Source organism: Pantherophis guttatus, chromosome 1 (assembly GCF_059756535.1).
Source record: "Pantherophis guttatus breed Tessera chromosome 1, ASM5975653v1, whole genome shotgun sequence".
Classification (NCBI taxonomy): Eukaryota; Metazoa; Chordata; class Lepidosauria; order Squamata; family Colubridae; genus Pantherophis; species Pantherophis guttatus.
Genome location: NC_142063.1, coordinates 246251903 through 246273277, shown reverse-complemented (window position 1 = coordinate 246273277; position 21375 = coordinate 246251903). Strand labels below are relative to the sequence as shown.

Below are 21375 nucleotides of genomic sequence, written 5' to 3'. Positions count from 1 at the left end.
TCTTCTTTCTTCCTTTTCAAAGCTTAATACATTCTTCAAACCAAAAGCAATACATAAGAGTTGAAAGGTTAAAAAAAGAAAGCGAGCCGCTTTTTCCAGATCTTAGTGGATGGGCAAATCTCATTGCAAATAGTGGTCTTTAGACAGCAGAATCTAAAGTCATGTAGGGTCTTGGAGATGGCAACAGCACATTAAATTGCACCTAGAAATCCATTGGTACACTTCATGTTTGCCCAGATGTCCAACTCTACACCCAATGGCTTCAAGTAAATATTAAAATACAGAGGTAGAAGTGAATTCAACTCCCAAAATTCCCCAGCCAGCAAGTTGAGGAGGCACACCTGAACAAAAACATTTCTCTTTTCCCAGGCATTTCAATTTATAAACATTTTGACTTGAAATACTCACTACAATGGTAGAATGGATTTTACAGTTTTAAATATTAATAAACATGTCACTTATTTATTAATTGTATTTTGCTGTTTTACAGATGTTAGTTTTTAGATAAGGTTTTAAATAACTTTATCTATTTACAAAATTTTCAGAAGGAAAAAGCATTGCAACTTTTTATTTATTAAGGAAGAAAAAACACATTTGAAACAAAATTGGAAGCTTTATGAAATTTAATCTCATTGATGTGCACAAAAGGAATTTTCATTTGTCAGCAGAAGCTACTCATAGAGACCATAAAGTTATGTAAACCACAAACACTGTTGCAGATTGATGAATGGTGAATATTTATAGAATGGAGAACTAGAAAAATGCTTGTTTGGCTAGTAACATATTTGCTTTCTCCAAACTAAATGTGCCTCATTTTGAATTTCTAATGTAGTTTTAAATAATCTTTATTGTAATTTGTTGGCTTGCTCATTTCAGTAGAAAGTGTCTAAAGTGCTAACATTCTAATTAACCCTGTTAAAACCCTCATCACCATATAAATACTGTTGCAAAATCCTAATTAAGAAATAATTTATATTCTTACCCTTGTCTTAGCCAGTGCTAGTTTGAGGTTTTAGAGTACATTTAGAGTAGACCAGTTGAAATCATGTATCTTAAGATGTGTTAATGGAATTTAAATAATGATCTTCCTTGTTTAGGTAGACATCATTTGGATTTTTGATGCCATATTGATATGGATACAACCTAGGATTAAATTTCTCCTTTTTGAAGATGCCTCACACAGTTGACGCTTGCTTACCTGATGAACCAGCAAGAACCTCATTTTTTTTCACATATACCGTTGACCACTGTTGTACCTCATCCTATACTCATACCTTTAATTTATCCTACCCAAATGTAGGACTTTGCCTTTGTCTTTAAGCTCAGTTTGCTGGGTTTTGTCTATTTTTTCAGCTTATTCTCTATTTTTGTGTTGGCTTCAAATATGATATCCATATTTTTTGAACTCTTCATTCAAGTCATTAATAAATATGATGAATTGCAGAAAGCCGAGAAGGGAACTCTGCAGTGCACCACTCAGCACTTCTCTCCAGCTTGACCTTGGACCCATTAATGTACAGTCAGATACAACTGTTTAACTAGTGCTGTACTGATCAAATGGTAACACATTCCAGATATTTCTACCTGTCCATTCTTTCTGGACTGAGTCTTCCTCCCCCCAACAGTTCTAGCAAGAGAATAGAAGGCTGTCTGACTAGTGTTAAGCTATTTCCTTTGGCCCCGGGACTAAAGGATCTACTTAGCTAGCCCCTGGAAAACAAGGCAGTTCCCACCAACCTCTTCTTTCTTCTTCATGCTCCCACCCTCTATTTGGGTAGAGGAAAGATGGCCAGACAGCAGCAGAATGAGAACTTCAGGAGAGGGCAGGATTTCCCCTTACTGGCATTGCCATTTCCTGACTGAGCATACAGATAGCTTATCATTGGGTATGCATGGAGGAAGAAGTTGAACCTCCGTCTGGATTTGATTCCATAAATACGGCCTAGAGCAGGGGTATCAAACTTGATTTCATTGAGGGCCGCATCAGGGTTGTGTTTGACCTTGGGGACCCAGGGTGGGAGTGGCCAGCTTGATGTCACTTGGGTCGGGGGCGCCTGTGGCGGCCCTGAGCGCTCTGCCAAAAATGGGCTCCCGAGTACTGCCCGTGGTCCTCGCAAGCTCCATTTTCGGCTGTGATGGCCTCCTGCAACACACTGCCAGTGAAAATGGAGCTTGGGAGGCTGCATGCAGCCCTCCTGAACTCCGTTTTCACTGGCAGAGGCACCACAGGCCAGTCCTTTGCTTTCCAAGGGCGGCCCCAGTGGTGGGTTGCCCCCGGTTTGCACCGGCTCTATAGAACCGGTAGTAAAACTGGCAGGAGGCTCCGCACACCGACCCGTCATCAAAACACTTCTGCGCATGCACAGAAGAGCGCAAGTGAGCCAAGCGCAAGCACGCAGCCCCGCTGCCAACCAGTAGTAAAGGTAAGTAGAACCCACCTCTGGGCGGCCCCCAAGGGCCAGATCTAAGCACCCCGTGGGCCAGATCCATCCCCCAGGTCTTGAGTTTCACACCTCTCGCCTAGAGAGAATTAGGCACCAATGAGGGATCAATAATCCTGGTGTATGGAAAAAAATGGTCTGGGATATCACTAATTGCTTCTGAATCCTTTACAGTTATAGCAGCTTCATCTGTCTCTGAAATGCTTAGGAAAACAGGATTCCATAGCCCAATCACAGGACTCTGTGCTATCTACACAGTACTGTACTGCTACACAGTACTATCTTATCCTTTTTCTGTAGCACATGAGTTCTGTGAACAGTCTGAATGTAACACTAATCTCATTTCTGAAAACAAAAAAGAAGGAATCACTTTTCTCTGCCTATTGTATGTAGGTAGACTGAATATTTTAGAATTTGACCTTCAGTAACAGTTTAAATTTTTGTGTGAGATGCTTAGGCTGATGGTTTAAATTTTTTTTTTTAAATTATAGGTTTTTAAGTTTTATATTGATCATTAATTACTTTTAAGCAAACACTCTGCTTTATTGCCATAAACATGTTTTCTAGAAAGTAAATGTGGGTGTTCCCCACTTAAAATAGCTGCAGTGCTAAAGAGGAGTGGCTGGACAATTATACTGCAAAGTGTCAAAAAGATTCTGTGCAGTTTTACTAAATTTCAGTGGAAGCTGATTATAAACTGGTTGGAGAGAGAAAACTCGATTCATATTGTATAACTGATTCTGAAACTTTTTCTTTCCTAAAGAGCTTATGAAACTGGACTACAAAAATATAAACATTGAAGTGTCTAGGAACAAAGTACAAGTAGGTGTGCAATGAGTTAACTACTGAAAATGAAGAGTTTGAAAAAAGAAAATATTCAGAGGAATGAAATGAGTACAATGAAACAGTAATTTTTTTTTGCTAAGGTCCAACAGAAACACACACAGGGAGTCTTAATCAAAGGGTGGTTAAAGAAAGAGACTGCAGTTTTAAAAAGCTCGATTAAAAATCAACTAGTCTTGATTTTGCAGGCAGAGGAGACTATCTCTGAAGATTGGTAAGTTTGTATCCCATTTCAGTTTATGAAACTGCAGTTCTTTTTTTGTTGCAAGGCATTGCTAAGAAACTATTGGAGGAGGCTGGTTTTTGTGAGGTTTTGAGCTGAGCCTTGTACCTGTATCTCTGATTGGATAAGAACTGTTGCTAGGCTCTTAGTTCCTGGGCAAATTAGGAAGTTGAACAAGACCTGTTTGAAGGGCTGCCTTGTTTTTCTCAGTTGTCTGCCTCTCTTTCTTGCCTTTGTTCTTTCCCCAGAAGGTACAGTAAATGAGATACGTTCACATCATTTTTTTAAAGTTGCAACACATATAGTAAAGGCTGAGTAGTCTCTAATCACTAAACATTAAATACATTAAGCTTTAGAGCTGTAAATCAAAATGAAAAAAAATGTTTATTTCACCTGGCAAGGGCACTATTTAAGTTAAAGAATTTTTTTTTCATTTTATAGCATATTTATAGGCTTGTATAGTTCTTTAAAGAAGAATAAAATGTTGATTGCATAAGCTGTTGAGGATCACTCACCACCCATTTCAACAGAGTTTTTATACATCTGATGAAGTGGATTGTGATCCACAATAGACTACACAATTGTATTTTTTTTTACACTTTAAGGGTTCTTTGTTCTTTCTGTTGGAGAATGCTACTTTGATTCTCCCTTTGAAAACTACTGAAAAGTATTTCTGCCACACATAAAAATATAGTGACTTAAAAAAAGCAGCTGATGGTTATTATGAAAGCTAGCCTTTATATGGAGTGGGTTTACATGGCTCAGAAATATATCAACACTAGGCCACGGTAGCAATAATTACAATAATGTTACAATTATAACAATGCAATTAGATGGTACATATAATTAAGGCTATTAGAATACATAGAAACATGGCTGTCTCTTAGGAGGGCATGGAAATACAAACAATTTAATGAATATTATTAAATAGTTAAGCTAGTAGGTATAATTGTGGCTCTAAATTTTCCAAATAAAATGTATTCTATGGGGATCATGGGGAAGGACGACCCATTATTGCTGAAAGCAGCTATCTCAAATTGAAATAAAATACAGGACTTTTGACAAATAAACTAAAAATGAATTATAAATAAGGCAGTTATAGATCTTAACTAATAAAAGAACTGTAAACTCAAACTGTTTGCTGCAGAATGAATCTTTACACTTCCTGACAATAATACATTTTCCTAATTTCCCCAAATTTACATTCTATTTCTATAAGATGAACAACATTAGAATTTACTCTGGAGTTATTAAGAACAAGTCGTGTATACAATTTAGGATATGCTTTATACCCACTCTCCTGTCCTAAAGGAAGATAAGATTTAGTTTATGATATGAGCTTTCTAAATTCTGCTTTCTAGATTATGGGTAACCGTTTTCTTAGAAGAAGAAAAAGAAAACATCCCTGTAAAAAATGACCTCTATTATTTCCATAAATTAATAGTGAAGGAGCTAAGCTTTTTGTCTTCTTAACACATAATCTTGGCTTTTCCTTACTTTAACTATGCTGAATTAAGTTTTAAGTAATTATTGCATTAAACTGTAGTAACTGCATGAACATGGAGTAGTATAACTAAAGGTAGTCCTCGACTTACAACAGTTCATTTAGTGACTGTTCAAAGTTACAACATCACGGAAAAAAGTGACATGACCATTTTTCACACTTATGACCATTGCAGCATCCCCATGGTCACATGATCAAAATTCAGATGCTTGGCAACTGACTCACGATGAGTGCAGTATCCAGGGGCAACCTTCTAACAAGTAAAGTCAATGGGAAAATCAGTTTCACTTAGCAGCTGTGTTACTAATTTACCAACTGTTGTGATTCACTTAACAACTGTGGCAAGAAGTCATAAAATGGAGCAAAAGTCATTTAACAAACTTCTCACTTAGCAACAGCAGTTTTGGGCTCAATTGTAGTTGTAAATTGAGGACTACCTGTATAAGAGGAAAATCTGACAATTTAACCTCTAAAATACTGTGGTCTCTTTTGTAGTGAGCTGCCAAACATTTTAGTCTATTTACAGAACTCTTCAGTATCAGAAGTTAAGCAATAACTTAAGCAATAACATGGGCATTTTTTTAAAGTGATGCTACACTTGCTCTCAAAAAGGAGAAGCCTACCTCAAGATGAGGATTTTCCTCACGGCTTTTCACACAAAATGATTGAGAACATTATCTCTCTGCTGTTGATTAATGGAGTCTGGCTTTTTCCAGGCTTTCATGGAAGCCTGGAAAATGGGCTGCTTAAATGTTTTCCTAACTTTAACAAATAGATTACTTAAAGGTGCTACATATTTTTCAAATTCTATTAAAAGCATGGAAAGAATCAGCAATTAGTAGAGAGGTTCTATATTCGGGAAAGAACCAAAGCATTTCTTCTGAATCCTTTTTGAAGAATGTGCAGCTCTAGTTTCCATGCCCACTGTCTTTGTACATCTCCAAATCAGCTAATGGAGGGGATTAGGGTTTCCCCCCTAAAAAAAACCCATATGTTCCCGGAGTTAAAGCAAATGGAAATGAAATTCAAAGGGGAATTGTGGATGTGGTCTGTAGCTGCCACATAATGATCTGTTCTTAGAATACTTAAACACAAAGTATATAGCCGCAATCAAATAGATGTTTTCCCAACTCATCCATAGTAGTGGTGTTGTCTGAGGCAGCCCTAATAAGTAGCCACATTGCTCTGTTGAAACAATAATAATAGCGAAGTTCTCTTCTCATGTCACACTAAATCCAGCAATTTCCGGAATACATAGTTAATTCTATGTTTTTAAAAACGTACATGTAAAAGATAATATTTCAATTTTGCAGTTTAAATAGTTCCCTTTCTTGGGAGAGAAAAGTGTTATTAATATTGTCCACTAACTATACAGAAACCCTCGCACAAAGTTTATGCGAGAACAAAGGCAATATGTGTTAAGTAAACTGAAATTTTAATTTCTGTAATTTATGTATTCTTTAAGCACGAAGAGACATGGCTCAGTTAACGAGCCCAAGAATTATTAAACAGATTGTCAAGAAATTTAGAGCACTTCTCTGAATAGGTTAAATAAGATAATGTGAGCAGACCCATTGGTATGTACACCAAATATGTTTTTTAGTTAAGAGGGAAAAAGATGATCAATTTGGTCCACAACGCTACATGTAAAATGATTGGTCTAAAGATATATGGGAATTCCCATTAGGTTGTTCGTAGGAAATTTTTGCTATGGCTGACAAAAACATAATGATCCTAACAACAATGTATTTTGCATATAAAACATCATTTGGCATTTTCTAGGACAGGCTGGGAAAGATTCTTGTCTAAAATGCTGGAAAAGTGCTGCCGATTGGACCGATTTGCTATAAAAGTTGTTATTGATTTCAGTTGCATCATATAATGCAGGTGACATTTTATGAGGAGAAATGCTCTCTGGCCTGGAATACAGAAAGTTGTGGGACGGCCTTTGGGCAGAGTGCCAGGGGAATTCCCAGCAAATGCTCTTTCTTCTGCATCAGGTGTAGGTGGAAGAAACTGGTGCTTGGAAGTCACTTGCAAAGGGTGTGCTAAGTATATGGGCCTTGTTTGGTAGCAGGATCATCTTCACTATGCATTCCCTTAGCACTTGCTTTACATGTGTTTTCTACCCCAACAAACATTTGCACTGGCTAAAACTGATTTTCCATTCTTTCTTACTAGACGGATTGGAGGTTGTTACTATCTCCAACACATTTTTTGGGATCCAAATCAAATACTTCAAATATTGCTACAAGCATACAGTATTTTTTTTTTTTTAAAGATGGGGTATTGATATTGTCTCTCAACCCAGCACTCCTGTACTTGGAGAATGCTGAAGCCCTTGAGATAATTTAACAGATCTGGACACTGGAAGGCTGGGGACAAGAGTCCTTTTTTTACTCTTCCGCTGTTGCAAACAATTCTTCCCTTTTATTTGCAGAAGGAGCGGCCAAGTGATTCTCATCAGAGTCGGCCTTCCTCGCGCTGTACTGCAAAGAGGCCGTTTAAAAACAGCCTGCTCTTCATGTTGCATAGGAAGAGGAGAGGAGGACTAAAAGGACCAGAGGCCTTGCTTGCCGCGTTTCTGCAGCTCTCGGCCGGCCTGCTTGAGAAGCTGCTTGAAAGCTCCACAGGCTTCTCCGCCCTCATCCCGGAGCCTTCTGCTCATTCGCTCCCCTCCCCGCCAAGGTAGCTTGTCGGGCCCCGCCCCAAAACCCTCCGGGCCCGCTCATTGGTGGGCGGCGGGCCAAAAGGCGGGGCTCCGTTTCTCTTGTTTGTACCCGGCTCGGGATGCCCCGCCCGCCAGCTGTTTTTAAAGTCTCGGCCGGCTTGTGCTCTGGAGCTCTTTGGAGTGCTAAGCGGGGCTCGTCGGTGGGGAAGGGAACGACGGCAGCGGCGGCATCCCCGATTCGCGTTTAGGCATGAAGCTGGCGAGCAGCCCCAACCCAACTCGGCACCGCGAAGTAGGGCGACCGTTTGGCTGTACTAGCCGTGGGAACAAGGTAAAAAGACCCGTGACGGGACAGAGAATCCGGGGAAGCGCCGCGTTATCGTTTGAGGACTTGGCAAGGATCGATCTTGTATGATTTGATGCCCTTTGGGTTTTTCGCTAGAGAAGCTTAATGGAGATGACAAATGCAGAAGGCAAGCATCAAATATTGAAAAAATAACCCAGACCAATTAGAAAGTTGGTTGGCAATGAAAGGGTTCAAAAATGACTGTTGACAGATCTGGACTCTGGTGAATCAACACCGGTATAAATCCAGGAATGGATATAGGGAGAGAATGAAATTGGTCCCTAGGATAGAAAGGTATGGTCTTGTTAGAATCTTTCTAAAGTATTTGAAATAGTATGATTTTAATATTCTTTTTTTATCATGAGGTTAAAAATATATCCTTAAACTGGTGGTTCATCATAAATAATGGGGATAGCAGGGAGGATGGGTAGCTTGGCTTAATTGGTAGTGCATTCCTGTTTCCCTGGTTTACAGGAAGATTTTTCCTTACTGTTGCTTGTTTTGCCATCTAGTTTGCTTTTGGCTTAAGGCTGAACACTACTTGTTCCTATACATAAAATATAATGGCACAATTGGAAGTGTAATGCTACTCAGATTTGCTTTGATGGTAATTTTGAAAATCAAGATTTTTTTTTTCCTAGTTTATGCTGTTAAAGCTCCTAATTCAGTACCACTTTTGATCCTTGTTGCCATTAAATACCTACTAACCAAGGAGAACAGACTGGGTTAATGCTTTTTTGCCATTTCAAATCCTAAAACGAGTGATTGGAAATTGCAGAGAAATAAAATGCAGTTAAGCCATGCAAATAACTTATTTGTGAGTAGAGCTTTTTGGCAGCAGACCAGACTGCTGTAAAAGATGGTGGGTTGTTTGTGCAGGAGCTTTGCAAGCAGCAGCTAAATGCAAGAATACTATAAACTCATCCAGGGCCTCTAAATGTCCTTATTCTTTTGATAACCTGGACTTCTAATATATTAGCATTCTATACATTGTAGTCTCATGTTCCTTCTGTAATTGAAATGTTTAGTATGTTTTGTTCATGGATATCACTTTTGCAATCTGAAATGAGTTGCCAGTTCCATGAAAATATGACATATTGGGCTATAATGGTGTTATGAATGGGTGCTTACCATTTTCAAGGTGTCTATGTATAGTGTGGGTTGTGCTATCATTTAATCAAAAAGCCTAGAAATAAGATTTAAGGACTTGTACATTAATTTTGGAGTGAAATAAGAAAAAAATAGAACAGGCGAACTCTACTTATGAAGACCTTTTACTAGGAAATTTAACATGTGTTTGTTATATGAAGTCAGTGGTGTACCTCATAAAATTTTTTATAGACAATATCAGTTTTGTATAATCTCTTATACAATTTGGCATCAACTCACTTCCTCAATTGGTTGTTTGGAGGCTGACTCAAGGAAAATCTCCAGTTGTGTTGTTGTCCAGTTGTAAAATAGAGAACAGTATGTGGGTGGAAATGGTTTCTGTGAATGTTCCCACCCTAAAAATATTGCTTAGCTCCAGAGATCCAACTTGCCTGTCTTGTCCACTTCAGTAATAAGAGTAGAGAAAAATCTAATTGTTTTAACCATTCATTGTACTTAAAGGGAAATGTACAAACCACCAATACAAATCTTACCACATGAAAGCATAATATGAAATCATTTATTAGAAACTGAAAAGAACCACAGAGATTTAAAGATGAATGTTGTTGCATGCCAATTTAAATATCTAAATTGACCAGAAAATGTTTCTGAGAGGATGAGGGGAATAAGGATGGATCCTTGTCCCAAGTGGATAAACATTTTAAAAAGGTGAGTAGGCAGGTATAAATGATGGGGGGGGGGAGCCATATATTGAATGCAGATGAAAGCAGCATATGAATTAAGGGGTTATTAAAAGTCTCATGGGAAACATAGTTTTGAGGGAAGAATTTTAAAAACTGGAAGATCTTTCAGAGCGTAAATATAAACATACAGAGAGAAAGGGCAAAGTTGTATAAGGAAACCAACACCTACTGAGGAAGGTAGTGGAGGAAATGAAAGTTGAGAGATGGTACAGCAAACCTTTTATAGTTTTAATTGTAAAGACAATAGATTCTGAACTAGTTAGAAGTTCAGTGCATGGACTAAAAGAACTGTGTTATGGGAAGTAATGAAACAGTTCTGGATGAAGGTTTAGCAATAGAAAACAAAAAGCAAGAAGGCTTCAAGAAGTGTAGATGAGAGACAGGCAAAACATGATAAAAAGTATAATACAATACTGTACTGATAAGACACCCCGAAAAAAGCTTTAAAGCATAACTATTTTGGGCTAAAGAATCGAGGTGGGGTCCACAACCTATGTACTGATTCTCTAATGTTTCTGTATTTTTGGCAGCCTTTGACTTTTGTCTGTGGTGAAGAACTGCTATTCTTGTACAAACTGATAAAACCTGAAAGTAGAATAAGGAACATTGAAATAATGGGGCATTTCAATGTTTGCCCATACTGGTTTGAGAGAGGCTGCAGAAAAGATTGGGCGTCTCATGTTGCTTATATTAGACCTGCATATTGTCTTGCTTGCCTGTTAGATTTATTCAAACTGATCAAAGAAAAAAAAAATAGCAATGCATTTTATCAAGTAGATAGACTACATGCCATTAAAAGATAAAGGATGTGCGCCTGTATTTTTTTCCCCCAATTCCCCAATCTGTGGATGCCAATGATTCTGTTAAGTGTCCTGCCACCAAGCTTATGTTGACCCTCTGCTTCAGAGTAGGAATCTTAACTGCATGATGCTTTCTGATATGGACGCTTGCAGTGCTGTTAGCCATTGCTGCTGGTGTCCAGTATTGGCACAGCTAGTAGATGCAGTGATGACCATTCTCTAGTCCTCCAGGTATTTTAGTGGTGCCATCAAAGTTCAAAAAGCAGTCGCTGACTGCCATATTTATAAACTCCAGCATATATTTGCACAAAGAGTAAGGATCCAGACTGGGATTCTGGAGCAAGGAAATTGTTATATTCCCATAAAAAGAAAGCTGCTGCTACATGGCTTTGCCAGGGTAAATGAGCAGTGATGGTGGCAGCTGTGGTTGTGGTAACCTATTGGGATGCTTATAGCTACATCACAAATGCCATGTTTTCATTTATTGTAAATTTCTAAAATAATTGGTGTGTGTGTATGTGTCCGTGAGAGAGGAAATAATGTATAATTCATTTAACCATCCAACCATCCTTTTTTTAAAAAAAATTATCCTGCCTTTATCATTTTAATAAATAACTCAAGGCAGCAAATATATCTAATATTCCTTCCTCCTCTTTTTTTCCCCACAACAGCCTTGTGAGGTGGGTTGGACTGAGAGAGTACGACTGACCAAAGTCACCCAGCTGGCTTTTATGCCTAAAGCAGAAGGATTAGAACTCACAGTCTCTTCTGGATTCTAGCCTAGTAACTTAACCACTAGACCAAACTGCCTCTTGGGTCAGTCTTTCTTTTGATTATTTGGTAATTGACCAGAAGAGGGCTTGGTTCCTGTTTTCTAGAACCTGTTGTAAGGTAATAACTTTGCCCACATATTCATTTTGCTTTTTCAGTGGGCAGCCAAAGCTCCAGCAGTGCTTTTCAAAGGCCAAGTCTTGCTTTTTTTAAAAAATTGCTGGGGTCTACTACTTATTATTTTTAATGGGTGAAGATACTTATATATCATAACTTGATATATATTTTTCTGAACGCAGGAGAAAAATATTTTGTTCTGACACAGAACTTCTTTTCTGGATGAAGTGATTCTGCACGAAAAAAAAAATAGAAATGATTATGTGACTTAGGTCTTGTTCACAATAACAAAGGCAACCAGCTTTAGTTTTGTGAATTCCATAAGGTTATCTTTTTAACTGCATTATCATACAATTGCAAAATTGGTTCATGCAGTGTGTGTATAAAGGTGTTTTTAAAAACGCCACTTGGGTAATCTTGGGTAATTCACTGTTTTTGTAATATGTTTAAAATATCATAGCTGAAAACATTTTAGTTGTGCAATGGGGCTTGAAAATTAATTCAGCGAAAGTTTTGCGGTGGATAAAAGTTTCAAGTTGACTATAAATTCAGTCTAAGAAATTACTGTTTGTTCTTTGTCATTTTTAAATAGACATATAAAAAATCCTATTGCATGTATTTTCGTGGCTTCCCCCTCAAGCCCTGATAAAATTACAGCCCTGTTAACTTCCTGAAAGATACTGAGAGATTTCATACATACTCTGTTTTGCGGATATGCAGATGTACTTCAAAAGCCTCCAGTATCGCTGACATTACCCTGCTAGCAGCTGTGTACTGAACTCCTTGTTCTTGACCCTTTGCCAAGTACTTTATGCAAAACTAGGTTTTTTACTGAACCAGGTTTCATTGTTTTTAATGGCAGCAGAATGGTGCACTGTAAACAAGTGTGGCTTGTTATGAAGCATGGGCAGAACATTTCCACTGATTGCACTTTTGAAATACAAGGCTGGTTCTGTTTCAGTGGTGAAGCATTAATTGCTCTCAAAGCCGCAGCTGAAATGTTTATAACTAAAAAGTTCAGGTACTGTAGTATAATATTCTTTTCTAGGAACTTGGAATTAGGATCCCCAGACCACTGGGACAAGGACCAAGCAGATACATCCCAGAAATGGAGGTATTTAAGGCTTTCTGTTTTGCATGAAAACAATGAAATTGTGACATTTTTGCCAGGGTTGGAGGGGATTTTCAAAGTTTAATGTTGACTGAAGAACAGCTGTTAAACTGCAAATCTGTATTGGCCATCCGGAGTGCAACAAATCATTAGTAGTGTTTGGCAGCAGGAAAAGTTGTTCATGTAGAGCCTTGGTGGCGCAGCAGACTAAAGTGCTGTTAAATAGCACCAGCTGCCTGCAATTACTGCAAGGTCAAATCTCAACAAGGCTCAAGGTTGACTCAGCCTTCCATCCTTTCGAGGTAGGTAAAATGAGGACCCGGTTTGTGGGGGCAATAAGCTGACTTTGTATAAAAAAGAACACCGCTTAGGGGGGGCCCGAAAGCCCTACTAAGCAGGTATATACAAAAAGTATGAAGGCTATTGCTTAACGCATTGTAAGCCGCCCTAAGTCTCCAGAGAAGGGAGGCATATAAATTGAACAAATAAAACAATAAACAATAAATGTAATTTTAATACAGGTAGTCCTTGACTTACAGCAATTCACTTAGTGACAGTTCACAGTTACGACAACACTGAAAAAAGTGAGCTTCACAGTTACAACCTTTGCAGCATCCCCATGATCATGTGATCAGAATTCAGATGCTTGCTAACTGGTTCATACTTACGACGGATGCTGTGTCCCAAGGTCATGTGATGATCTTTTGCAACCTTCTGACAAGCAAAGTCAATGGGGAAGCCAGATTCACTTAACAACCAGGTTACTAACTTATCAACTGCAGTGATTCACTTAACAACTGTGGCAAAGAAAAGTCATAAAATGGGGCAAAACTCACTTAAGAAATGTCTCATTAATAACAGAAAATTTGGGCTCAATTGTAATCATAAGTCGAGGACTACCAGTATTTAATTGGCCATTTTAAACTGGTTGCCCAATTCTTTTGGGCATCAACTATTGTTTAACCTGATCCATAATTGTAACAGACATACATGTTAAATAAATATAATTAGCTGGTGAACTTTAATTCCAAATTAAGATTCACAAGTGGCCTTCTGAGAGTGATTTATTTTCCACTACTTAGCAATTTGGAAGACTTTATTGACTATACATTGTTGATAATTAAAATATGTTTTCTATTTATTTCTCAGCTAAAATGTGCCTCCAGATAATTAATCAGTCACATTATTAATTTGTAGTTCGCATACTATTTGCCATGTTTGGGTAATGGTTAATTTCTAGAATCTCTTCTGTGCCCCAACTCAATGTGTGCACAGTATATAGACTTAACAATTTATTTGGACTATTTTTCTCATTCTCAAAAGACTTTGAAGATATATGGACTTCAACTCCCCGCATTCTTCAGCCAGCATTTCTGGCTGAGGAATTCTGTCAGATGAAATCCATACATCGTAAAGTTGCTGAGGTTGAAAAACACTGGCTTTGAATTATTAAATAATTTACAATTATTTAAAATATCTTATTTTTGCTCCTAGAAAATATTGTTGCTGTGGTTTCTCTCTCCCCCCCCCCTTCACACAGATTCTTCAAGTGAGCGCTGAGGATCCTCAGATGTCTTCTTTGTTTGCTGAGTCTTTCACAACTTTAGGGCATTTGGATAACATTACATTGGTGATGGTTTTTCATCCACGGTATCTGGAGAGCTTTTTGAAAACGCAGCATTATCTATTGCAGATGGATGGTCCACTGCCTCTTTGCTATCGACACTATATAGGTATAATGGTATGTTGAATATGACCCATGAAACATTTTTCTTACAGCATTAGCGTTTCTCTTTAAAGTATATGACTATGTGGTTAGAGAATCTCAGGATCTCTGTGAATTTTATTAATTTGTAAAAATAACAGCATTCTATCTCGGGAATATTGTAAGATATCCTAATGAGTTTCTATCTGCACTAAATATTATACTCAAAATTACACAGTATCATACATGCAAATTCTTTATTGACATGAGCAACAAACAAGTTGACTTTTGTTTACATTGTCATGTTCCATAAAAGCAGCCAATTTAGTATCAGTGATACTGAGCAAAGTGGTTTTCTCATTCCCTCTTCAATCTTTCTTGATCTAAATCTAAATCTACATGCCCTTTCTCATATTACTCACTTTTTAGCACTTGCTGAATAGAGAGCACATACAGCTCTAAAGCACCAAAGCAAAACTAATTTAAAATTAAGTGGACTTTTAGGAAAATGGATTTAAAATTATTAGATAGATTTAAATAAGAGAGTTCAAGGGGAAAGTTTTAAACGATTCCTAACTCAATACTGATGTTTTATGGCTGCATTTAAATTAAATCAAAAATGTTGTCCCACAGTCTGACAACCTGAACTGGCTTGGGTGAGCTCAGTTGTAAATATGGAAACTTCCTATATTTTTAATAATCTTGCCAAGGGCTCTATAATTTCAGTAGAAGAGTACATGTAGCTCGGAACTGAACTGTAGATCCTTGGTGTTCCCTGAGCTTGATTGTTTGCTCGCAGACATTTCATTACTCAATTAGGTAATATCATCAGTGCTAGTGAGTGTGGATTTGTTCCCTGTTTATATACAGTAGCTTACCCTCCCGGTTTTGATGGGGGTGTGGATTTCTACTTGGTAGTTCCTTGTTGAGGGTATTGTTTCTGCTTGTTTGTCTGGTGTTAGTTTATGTTTATCTGGGTGTTGGCTGCTGGAGGAGATTGTTCTGGTCTTTCTTTACTTTTTAGCTTTTGTCTCTTGAATGACATGTAAATATGGTTTATTTCTTACAGTAGCTGATTTGACTGAATATCAAGTTTCCAGGAATTGTCTAACATTTTTGGAATTGGTCTAGGATGCTCACAGTTTCCCAGTTGAAACTGTGGTTGAGTCTGTCCATTTTTGGCTGCATGAGATTAAGAGGTTTGCATTGTGTCCTTCTGACTGGATCTGCTCTTCTAGTCTTCTGCTTGTCTGTCTTACATAGTGGCTGCTACAGTCCTTATACTGTATGTAGTAGATGACTTCCGTTTTTTCCTTCATGTTTTTTCCTTCATTGTTTTGGTTTACATAAGAGGTTTTGGAGGGCTTTAATTTAATTTAGTTTGCGTGCTATGGTAATGCCTTACCAACCACCATAATACTATGGTGGTTGAAATAGTCCTGTTGATCGTTTCTGAGATTTTTTGGTGTAATAGTGTTATCTTTTTCATAGCTTGTGTTGATTATGCTCTAGTCCAGGGGTGGGCAACTGTGGCCCTTTTACAACTTGTGGACTTCAACTCCCAGAATTCCTGAGACAGCCAAGCTGGCTCAGGAATTCTGGGAGTTGAAGTTCACAGGTCATAAAGGGGCCATATTTGCCCACCCCTGCTCTAGTACATAGTCAAGCATAGTCAGGAACTTTTTGATAAAACTGCATAGATATTCATTTTGTTGGAAGTTGTTGCATAGGCGTTCTGTTTTCTTGTTCTGATGTATGGGCCTGCTGTGGTATATGTGTCTGAATAATGTTCTTACACAGCTCCTCTTGTAGGAGGTTGGGTTGTAACTTTGGTAATGGATTGTTCACCTTTCCACTATCTCCATAAAGCTAAGAAAATTGTCAGTCTGGAAACTTTTTAACAGTGAAATGGGTATATAAAACAATTGAAGTGATAGAGTACAGTTTTGAATGAATTCAAACCGAAATTAGAACTAAACTATTATATCTCAGTAATGATGTCTCTATTGTATGATAGAGAGAATAGCAAAGAATAATTATTTTGCATCATTGCAGTCATACATAGTCTTCCATTTCTATGACCAGTTTGCAAGACACTTTTTTGTATATAAAATCATTTTAATTCCTTCTGATTTACAGTGCATATTAAGTTATGCATCTTTTGCAGTTGTTAGTGCAGAGATTAAAGGCTCCCTACAATTTTTGCATCCTGAGAATATGAACAGGCTCATTGAGGTTGTCCACATTGCATGCTTGTTACATCCTGGATGTAAAAATAGCCAACTACTAAGTGTTGCATATAGTTAGTTCTTGTCTATCCTTGTTTAACAGTGCTTAAGAAGGTAACTTTAGATTTAAATGCTATAAATATTAGGTGGCATTTTTATTAACTGCATTAATATGTAGTGATGGTCCAACTTTAATCTAACTTTGGTATAAAACATGGTATCTTCTGGGTTACTGTGTTGCGAGGAGTTTGCAGAGGAAGAATATTTTATTGATCCAGTTTAATTTTGATAGCATACTTTAAAAGGCTCATATGTAGCCCTTTGGCCTGGATTCCATGATTTTTATCTTGTTTGTTGACATTTATGTAAAACTGTTAACAGAGATCACTTGAAGATCAACAGTCAAATGTTATTGCCTAGGATTGCCTAGGGAATAAATGCAGAAGAGTCATTGCCCCAATGACTATTAGGTAATGTATTTAACTCACTTAGGTGCTAGTTGTACTTCTTTGTGGTTTTGTTCTTGCTGCTTTCAGCTTGTTGAAAAATCATTCTAACGATGATTCTGTTTTGTAAGCCACTATATATGCCTTTGCTTTTTAAAGGAAAATTTGGATATCATTTCAGTCAATGAAATTTCTTTCTAGCAATACTATCCTTAAATCAGGGCTGATCAATGTACAGCCTGCCAGATGAAACTGAACACTGTTCCCCATCAATCCTCACCAGTGTGATTATTAGTGAGAGATGAGGGAGTTGCAGTTCAGCCTAAAATTTAACTGCAAGTTGCTTTCAAATTTAATCCATTTCATTGTGTTGCTTTTCAATTTTGATCTTGCATATAAGGCATATACAAAAATGAAATAATTAAAAGAGTGCATGGTTTTTTTTCCCAGTAGTGTACGGTATTGTGTTATATGCATTATTTTACTTTACCTAAGCAGTGTTCTCTGTAATTATGTTTTTAAATGACTACGGAACATCTCTGTTCCATAATTCTTGTTTGCACATTGTTTCCTAGGCTGCAGCAAGACATCAGTGCTCTTACTTGGTAAACCTTCATGTCAATTATTTTCTGCAAGTTGGAGGAGATCCTAAATGGCTGAATGGTCTAGAAAATGCACCTCAAAAGTTGCAGAAGTTGGGTGATTTGAATAAAATCTTGGCACACAGACCCTGGCTTATTACAAAGGAACATATTGAAGTAAGTATGTTTCTTGAATCTGTAATGATCTTATATTTTTGAAATGGCTGCCATTATTTGTTGGTCCATAATTCTTAAGCTACCAATTTAATGTTTGTTACTCAAATTTAAGTTATTGCAGAATCTGTCTCCAAATCACTTTAATGAACTCAGCAGGGGTTTCCCCATCACTTGTTGCAATATTTTTTTTTAAAGGTTCTCTTTTTGTTTTTACCAATTCAAAATGTAACAAGAAAAGATCATCCTTCCTCCCCAGAAATACAAAATTGTACCCATTTTGATTATATTTTCTCTCCAAAATCTTTGAGTCCCATAGCACGAATGACTAAATTGTTTCTGGATGTTTGACTTTTACAGTATTTAAAGTAGTTAAACTATATTGTTTCAAACTCTGTTTCCTGCATAGACTTTATGCTTAGTCATCCTTCACCACTGCCTGCTTTTATTTCTAAATTATTGTCCTAGATCCATAGAACAAACAATACATGGTGTAATTCTCATAGCTGTCAAATGAAAAAGGATTGAAAAGTATTTAACATGGCTTTCTGCATTTTAAAAGGACCCTTTAGAATGGAACACACTTAACATTAATCTCTTGCTGTAGTATTTTTGATCCACTGTGGACTTACCTTTATAATATTACTTGTGGTGTGATGATTATAAGTTTGTTATGGAATATAGTTTGGAGTCCCAGAAGAGAGGGACTGCTTCAGAAGGCAAAAAGGCAACGGAGCTTGAAAAGTCTACTAGTAGTTTACACAGTACATCTATAGTTATGCAGATAGTTACTTTAATCTGGCAAGAGTCTGCCTGTAGGTGAACAATAAAGGAACCTCTCAGAAGTAACTCCACATGTCACTGTTGGTTCTTGGGGCCTGACCGAATTTGATGTAATGATTACATTCCTTCTCCCTGCTTTTTCTTTTAAAGCAACTTCTAAAAACCGAAGAACACAGCTGGTCATTGGCAGAATTGGTCCATGCTGTAGTACTCCTCACACACTATCACTCGCTTGCTTCGTTCACTTTTGGCTGTGGAATCAATCCAGAGATCCACTGTGATGGCGGTCACACTTTCAGGCTGCTCTCCGTTGATGGTTATTGCATTTGTGATATAACAAATGGCAATCATGATGAGTATAAGATGCACACCCCTGATACAGATATTACAGTGAGTATTATGTTCTGAAAGGTTGAGTGTGTTTACCTTTTAAAAAAGCATCCGTTTGTTGTGGTGTATATTTGCAAAGTTGTACAACTTGCCTTCCTTCCCTTAGTCCCTCCCTCCTCTTTTTTTTTTTTAATGGAGAGAATGAATACTTTAAACTATCAAGTAAATCTCTTTAGAAATGCAAGATGGATGCTATAGAGGGGGCACACTGAAATGGAGTACATCTGTTACTTAACCATTGGAGGAAACTTCTGTATGACTTTGTAACCATAGTGTTTGAACACATGGACCCTGGAACACCAAAAGAAATTCAGAGAAAATTTTTGGAAGTCTCAGATGTGGGAAGAGGCTGCCATATTAGGCTGAAAGCAATCTTAACTTGAATGTAGTCTAGAACATAACATTTCATTTCAGCTGCACCTTTTGTACTGTTACTAATACTGTATATATTAACATATACAGCACTGCAGCAAATGCACAGTGTTAGATATAATTGCATGCCAGGAAACCCAATTGGCTTAAGATACACGGACTTGGATTTTTCTCAATATGAGCTAGAAGAAACATCAATGGTCAAGAAATGTTTTTCTTCCAAGAGTTGGTCTGACTTTTCTAAATTACCACCTGGAATTATCTGATATATCCTCTGCAAGACAAAGAATGATTATAAGATTGTTTTTATTTTTCAAGATTATATGATTGAAGATAATCATAAAGTTCTTAAGAAGCGAACAGTCTTCTCGCAAACAGTTTGCATTATGTTGGTTTAATTAAAACAAACAGAAATAGTCACTCTTAATTGTAAGAAATTTTGGGACTATGAAGCGTATCAGTTAGAAACATGATTTGCCGCTCAGTTGAGACTTTATTAATAATAATGCAAGGCCTCAGCCTTTTTGAAATTTGTTCTAACAAGTTCAAAATGGTTGAATTAGCTGTATTATAGCAATCACAATTATAGGATATTTAATGTTACTATCCTGTGATGTAGTGCCACACTAAGGAACTACTGCTAGCAATTCCTGCCCACAAGTACATTTATGCATCAACTTTACATATTCTCATTTTAGGAGATTTAAAAATTCCTTCAAGTGGTAAAACAATTTCCATGTATTTGCTATGCAGCAGAATAATTGTTCCTTTAATTTAAGCATTAGAAAAAATTGTATTTGCTTTCTTCTTAATTCTATAAATAGGCATTCTAAAAAAGTTGCAAATACTATGTTAGGTATAAAATAGAAAATCTGGCCTTTATCATAATAGAGTATCAGTGCTACATTGCAATTTTAAAAAATCTTGCTATTAAAGACTCCCGAGCCCTCCTGTGAAGTAGAAGCACTTATGGAAAAAATGAAGCAAATACAGGAATGCAGAGACGATGTTGAAGCTAGTCAAGAGGAAAAGGCCACCCGATTCGAGAAGGAGAAGAGAGAAAGCATGTTGGTGGTTTGCTCAGGTCAGAACGTATTTCATATTTCTTTATTTTTTTAATTTCACATATATATTTATCAGTTCCAGTATTTATACTTCCTCATTATTCTGTAACATAAATAGTTCATCAGGGCAACAATAACTGCTTCTAAAACCAGGGGTAAAAATGGGTCAGAATTATCATCAACATCGTCATCGTCATCATCATTCAAACCTACATTCAACCCAGCGCACTCTAAAACGTTCTGACCATCGGGCAGTAATTTTTAGAAAGTTTGTACCTAAACTACCACCCCTCAGTACAATATAAGCCTGACATTGCTTCCTTTAAGAAATCAAGAATCCAACTGTCCTTCAAAAAGTTGTTAAATATTTCACAGCTCAGTATATACCTGTCCGACTTCTTAAGCAAGATGAACAATAATCCAGAAAAGAAGTGTCAGGTCTCAGAGATTGCCCATTGGTTTGTCAAAATGAAAAAATAGAACATCTTAACTAAATGGAGTCTTCAGATTTGCTGAAAAATATATTTCAGGTTGGCACAAATGGGAAATTTGCGCACCCTGAGCCAGTTGGTGCAAAACTGCTGCCTTCCAAAAGTATTAGGTCTCCAGCCACAAAATTCCCAACTAACGTATCTGTTGGCTATGTGACTCACAATTCAGGGAGCTTAAAGAACACTAGATTTGGTAAATACAGTGAAATCTTGATTTATCTTGATGAAAAAGATTTTATAAGGATCAGACCAATTTTCTGCACAAATTGATATCATTTGCATAATACTACACACACAAAGTAAATAATATAATTTGTCATTTGTGAAACAGCACCATTATGCAAATGACATAAATTAACACAAGTGGCATAATTAGTGTAATGGTATCAAGCAGATGATGCAAATTGTCACATTAGCACTTGCCAGTTTAACAGACATTCATTTTATAACAATCATCCTTA

At 37.2% G+C, this 21375-nt stretch overlaps 1 protein-coding gene across 10 annotated transcripts in view; it reads left to right on the top strand.

Moving 5' to 3' along the window:
* Window positions 1–21375, top strand: part of SESN1 (sestrin 1) — a 46417-nt gene that overhangs the window by 18309 nt on the left and 6733 nt on the right. For 6 of the 10 annotated variants that reach the window (XM_034409125.3, XM_034409126.3, XM_087882628.1 and 3 more), the window contains 5 exons: window positions 12618–12683; window positions 14221–14421; window positions 17635–17817; window positions 18748–18987; window positions 20296–20443. In XM_034409125.3, the coding sequence (XP_034265016.2) occupies window positions 12618–12683; window positions 14221–14421; window positions 17635–17817; window positions 18748–18987; window positions 20296–20443 (838 nt within the window). Of the gene's footprint in view, window positions 1–4731; window positions 8323–11393; window positions 11498–12617; window positions 12684–14220; window positions 14422–17634; window positions 17818–18747; window positions 18988–20295; window positions 20444–21375 lie in introns of those variants that run through there. The other 4 variants (XM_034409128.3, XM_034409129.3, XM_034409130.3 and 1 more) reach the window with 4 other exon arrangements.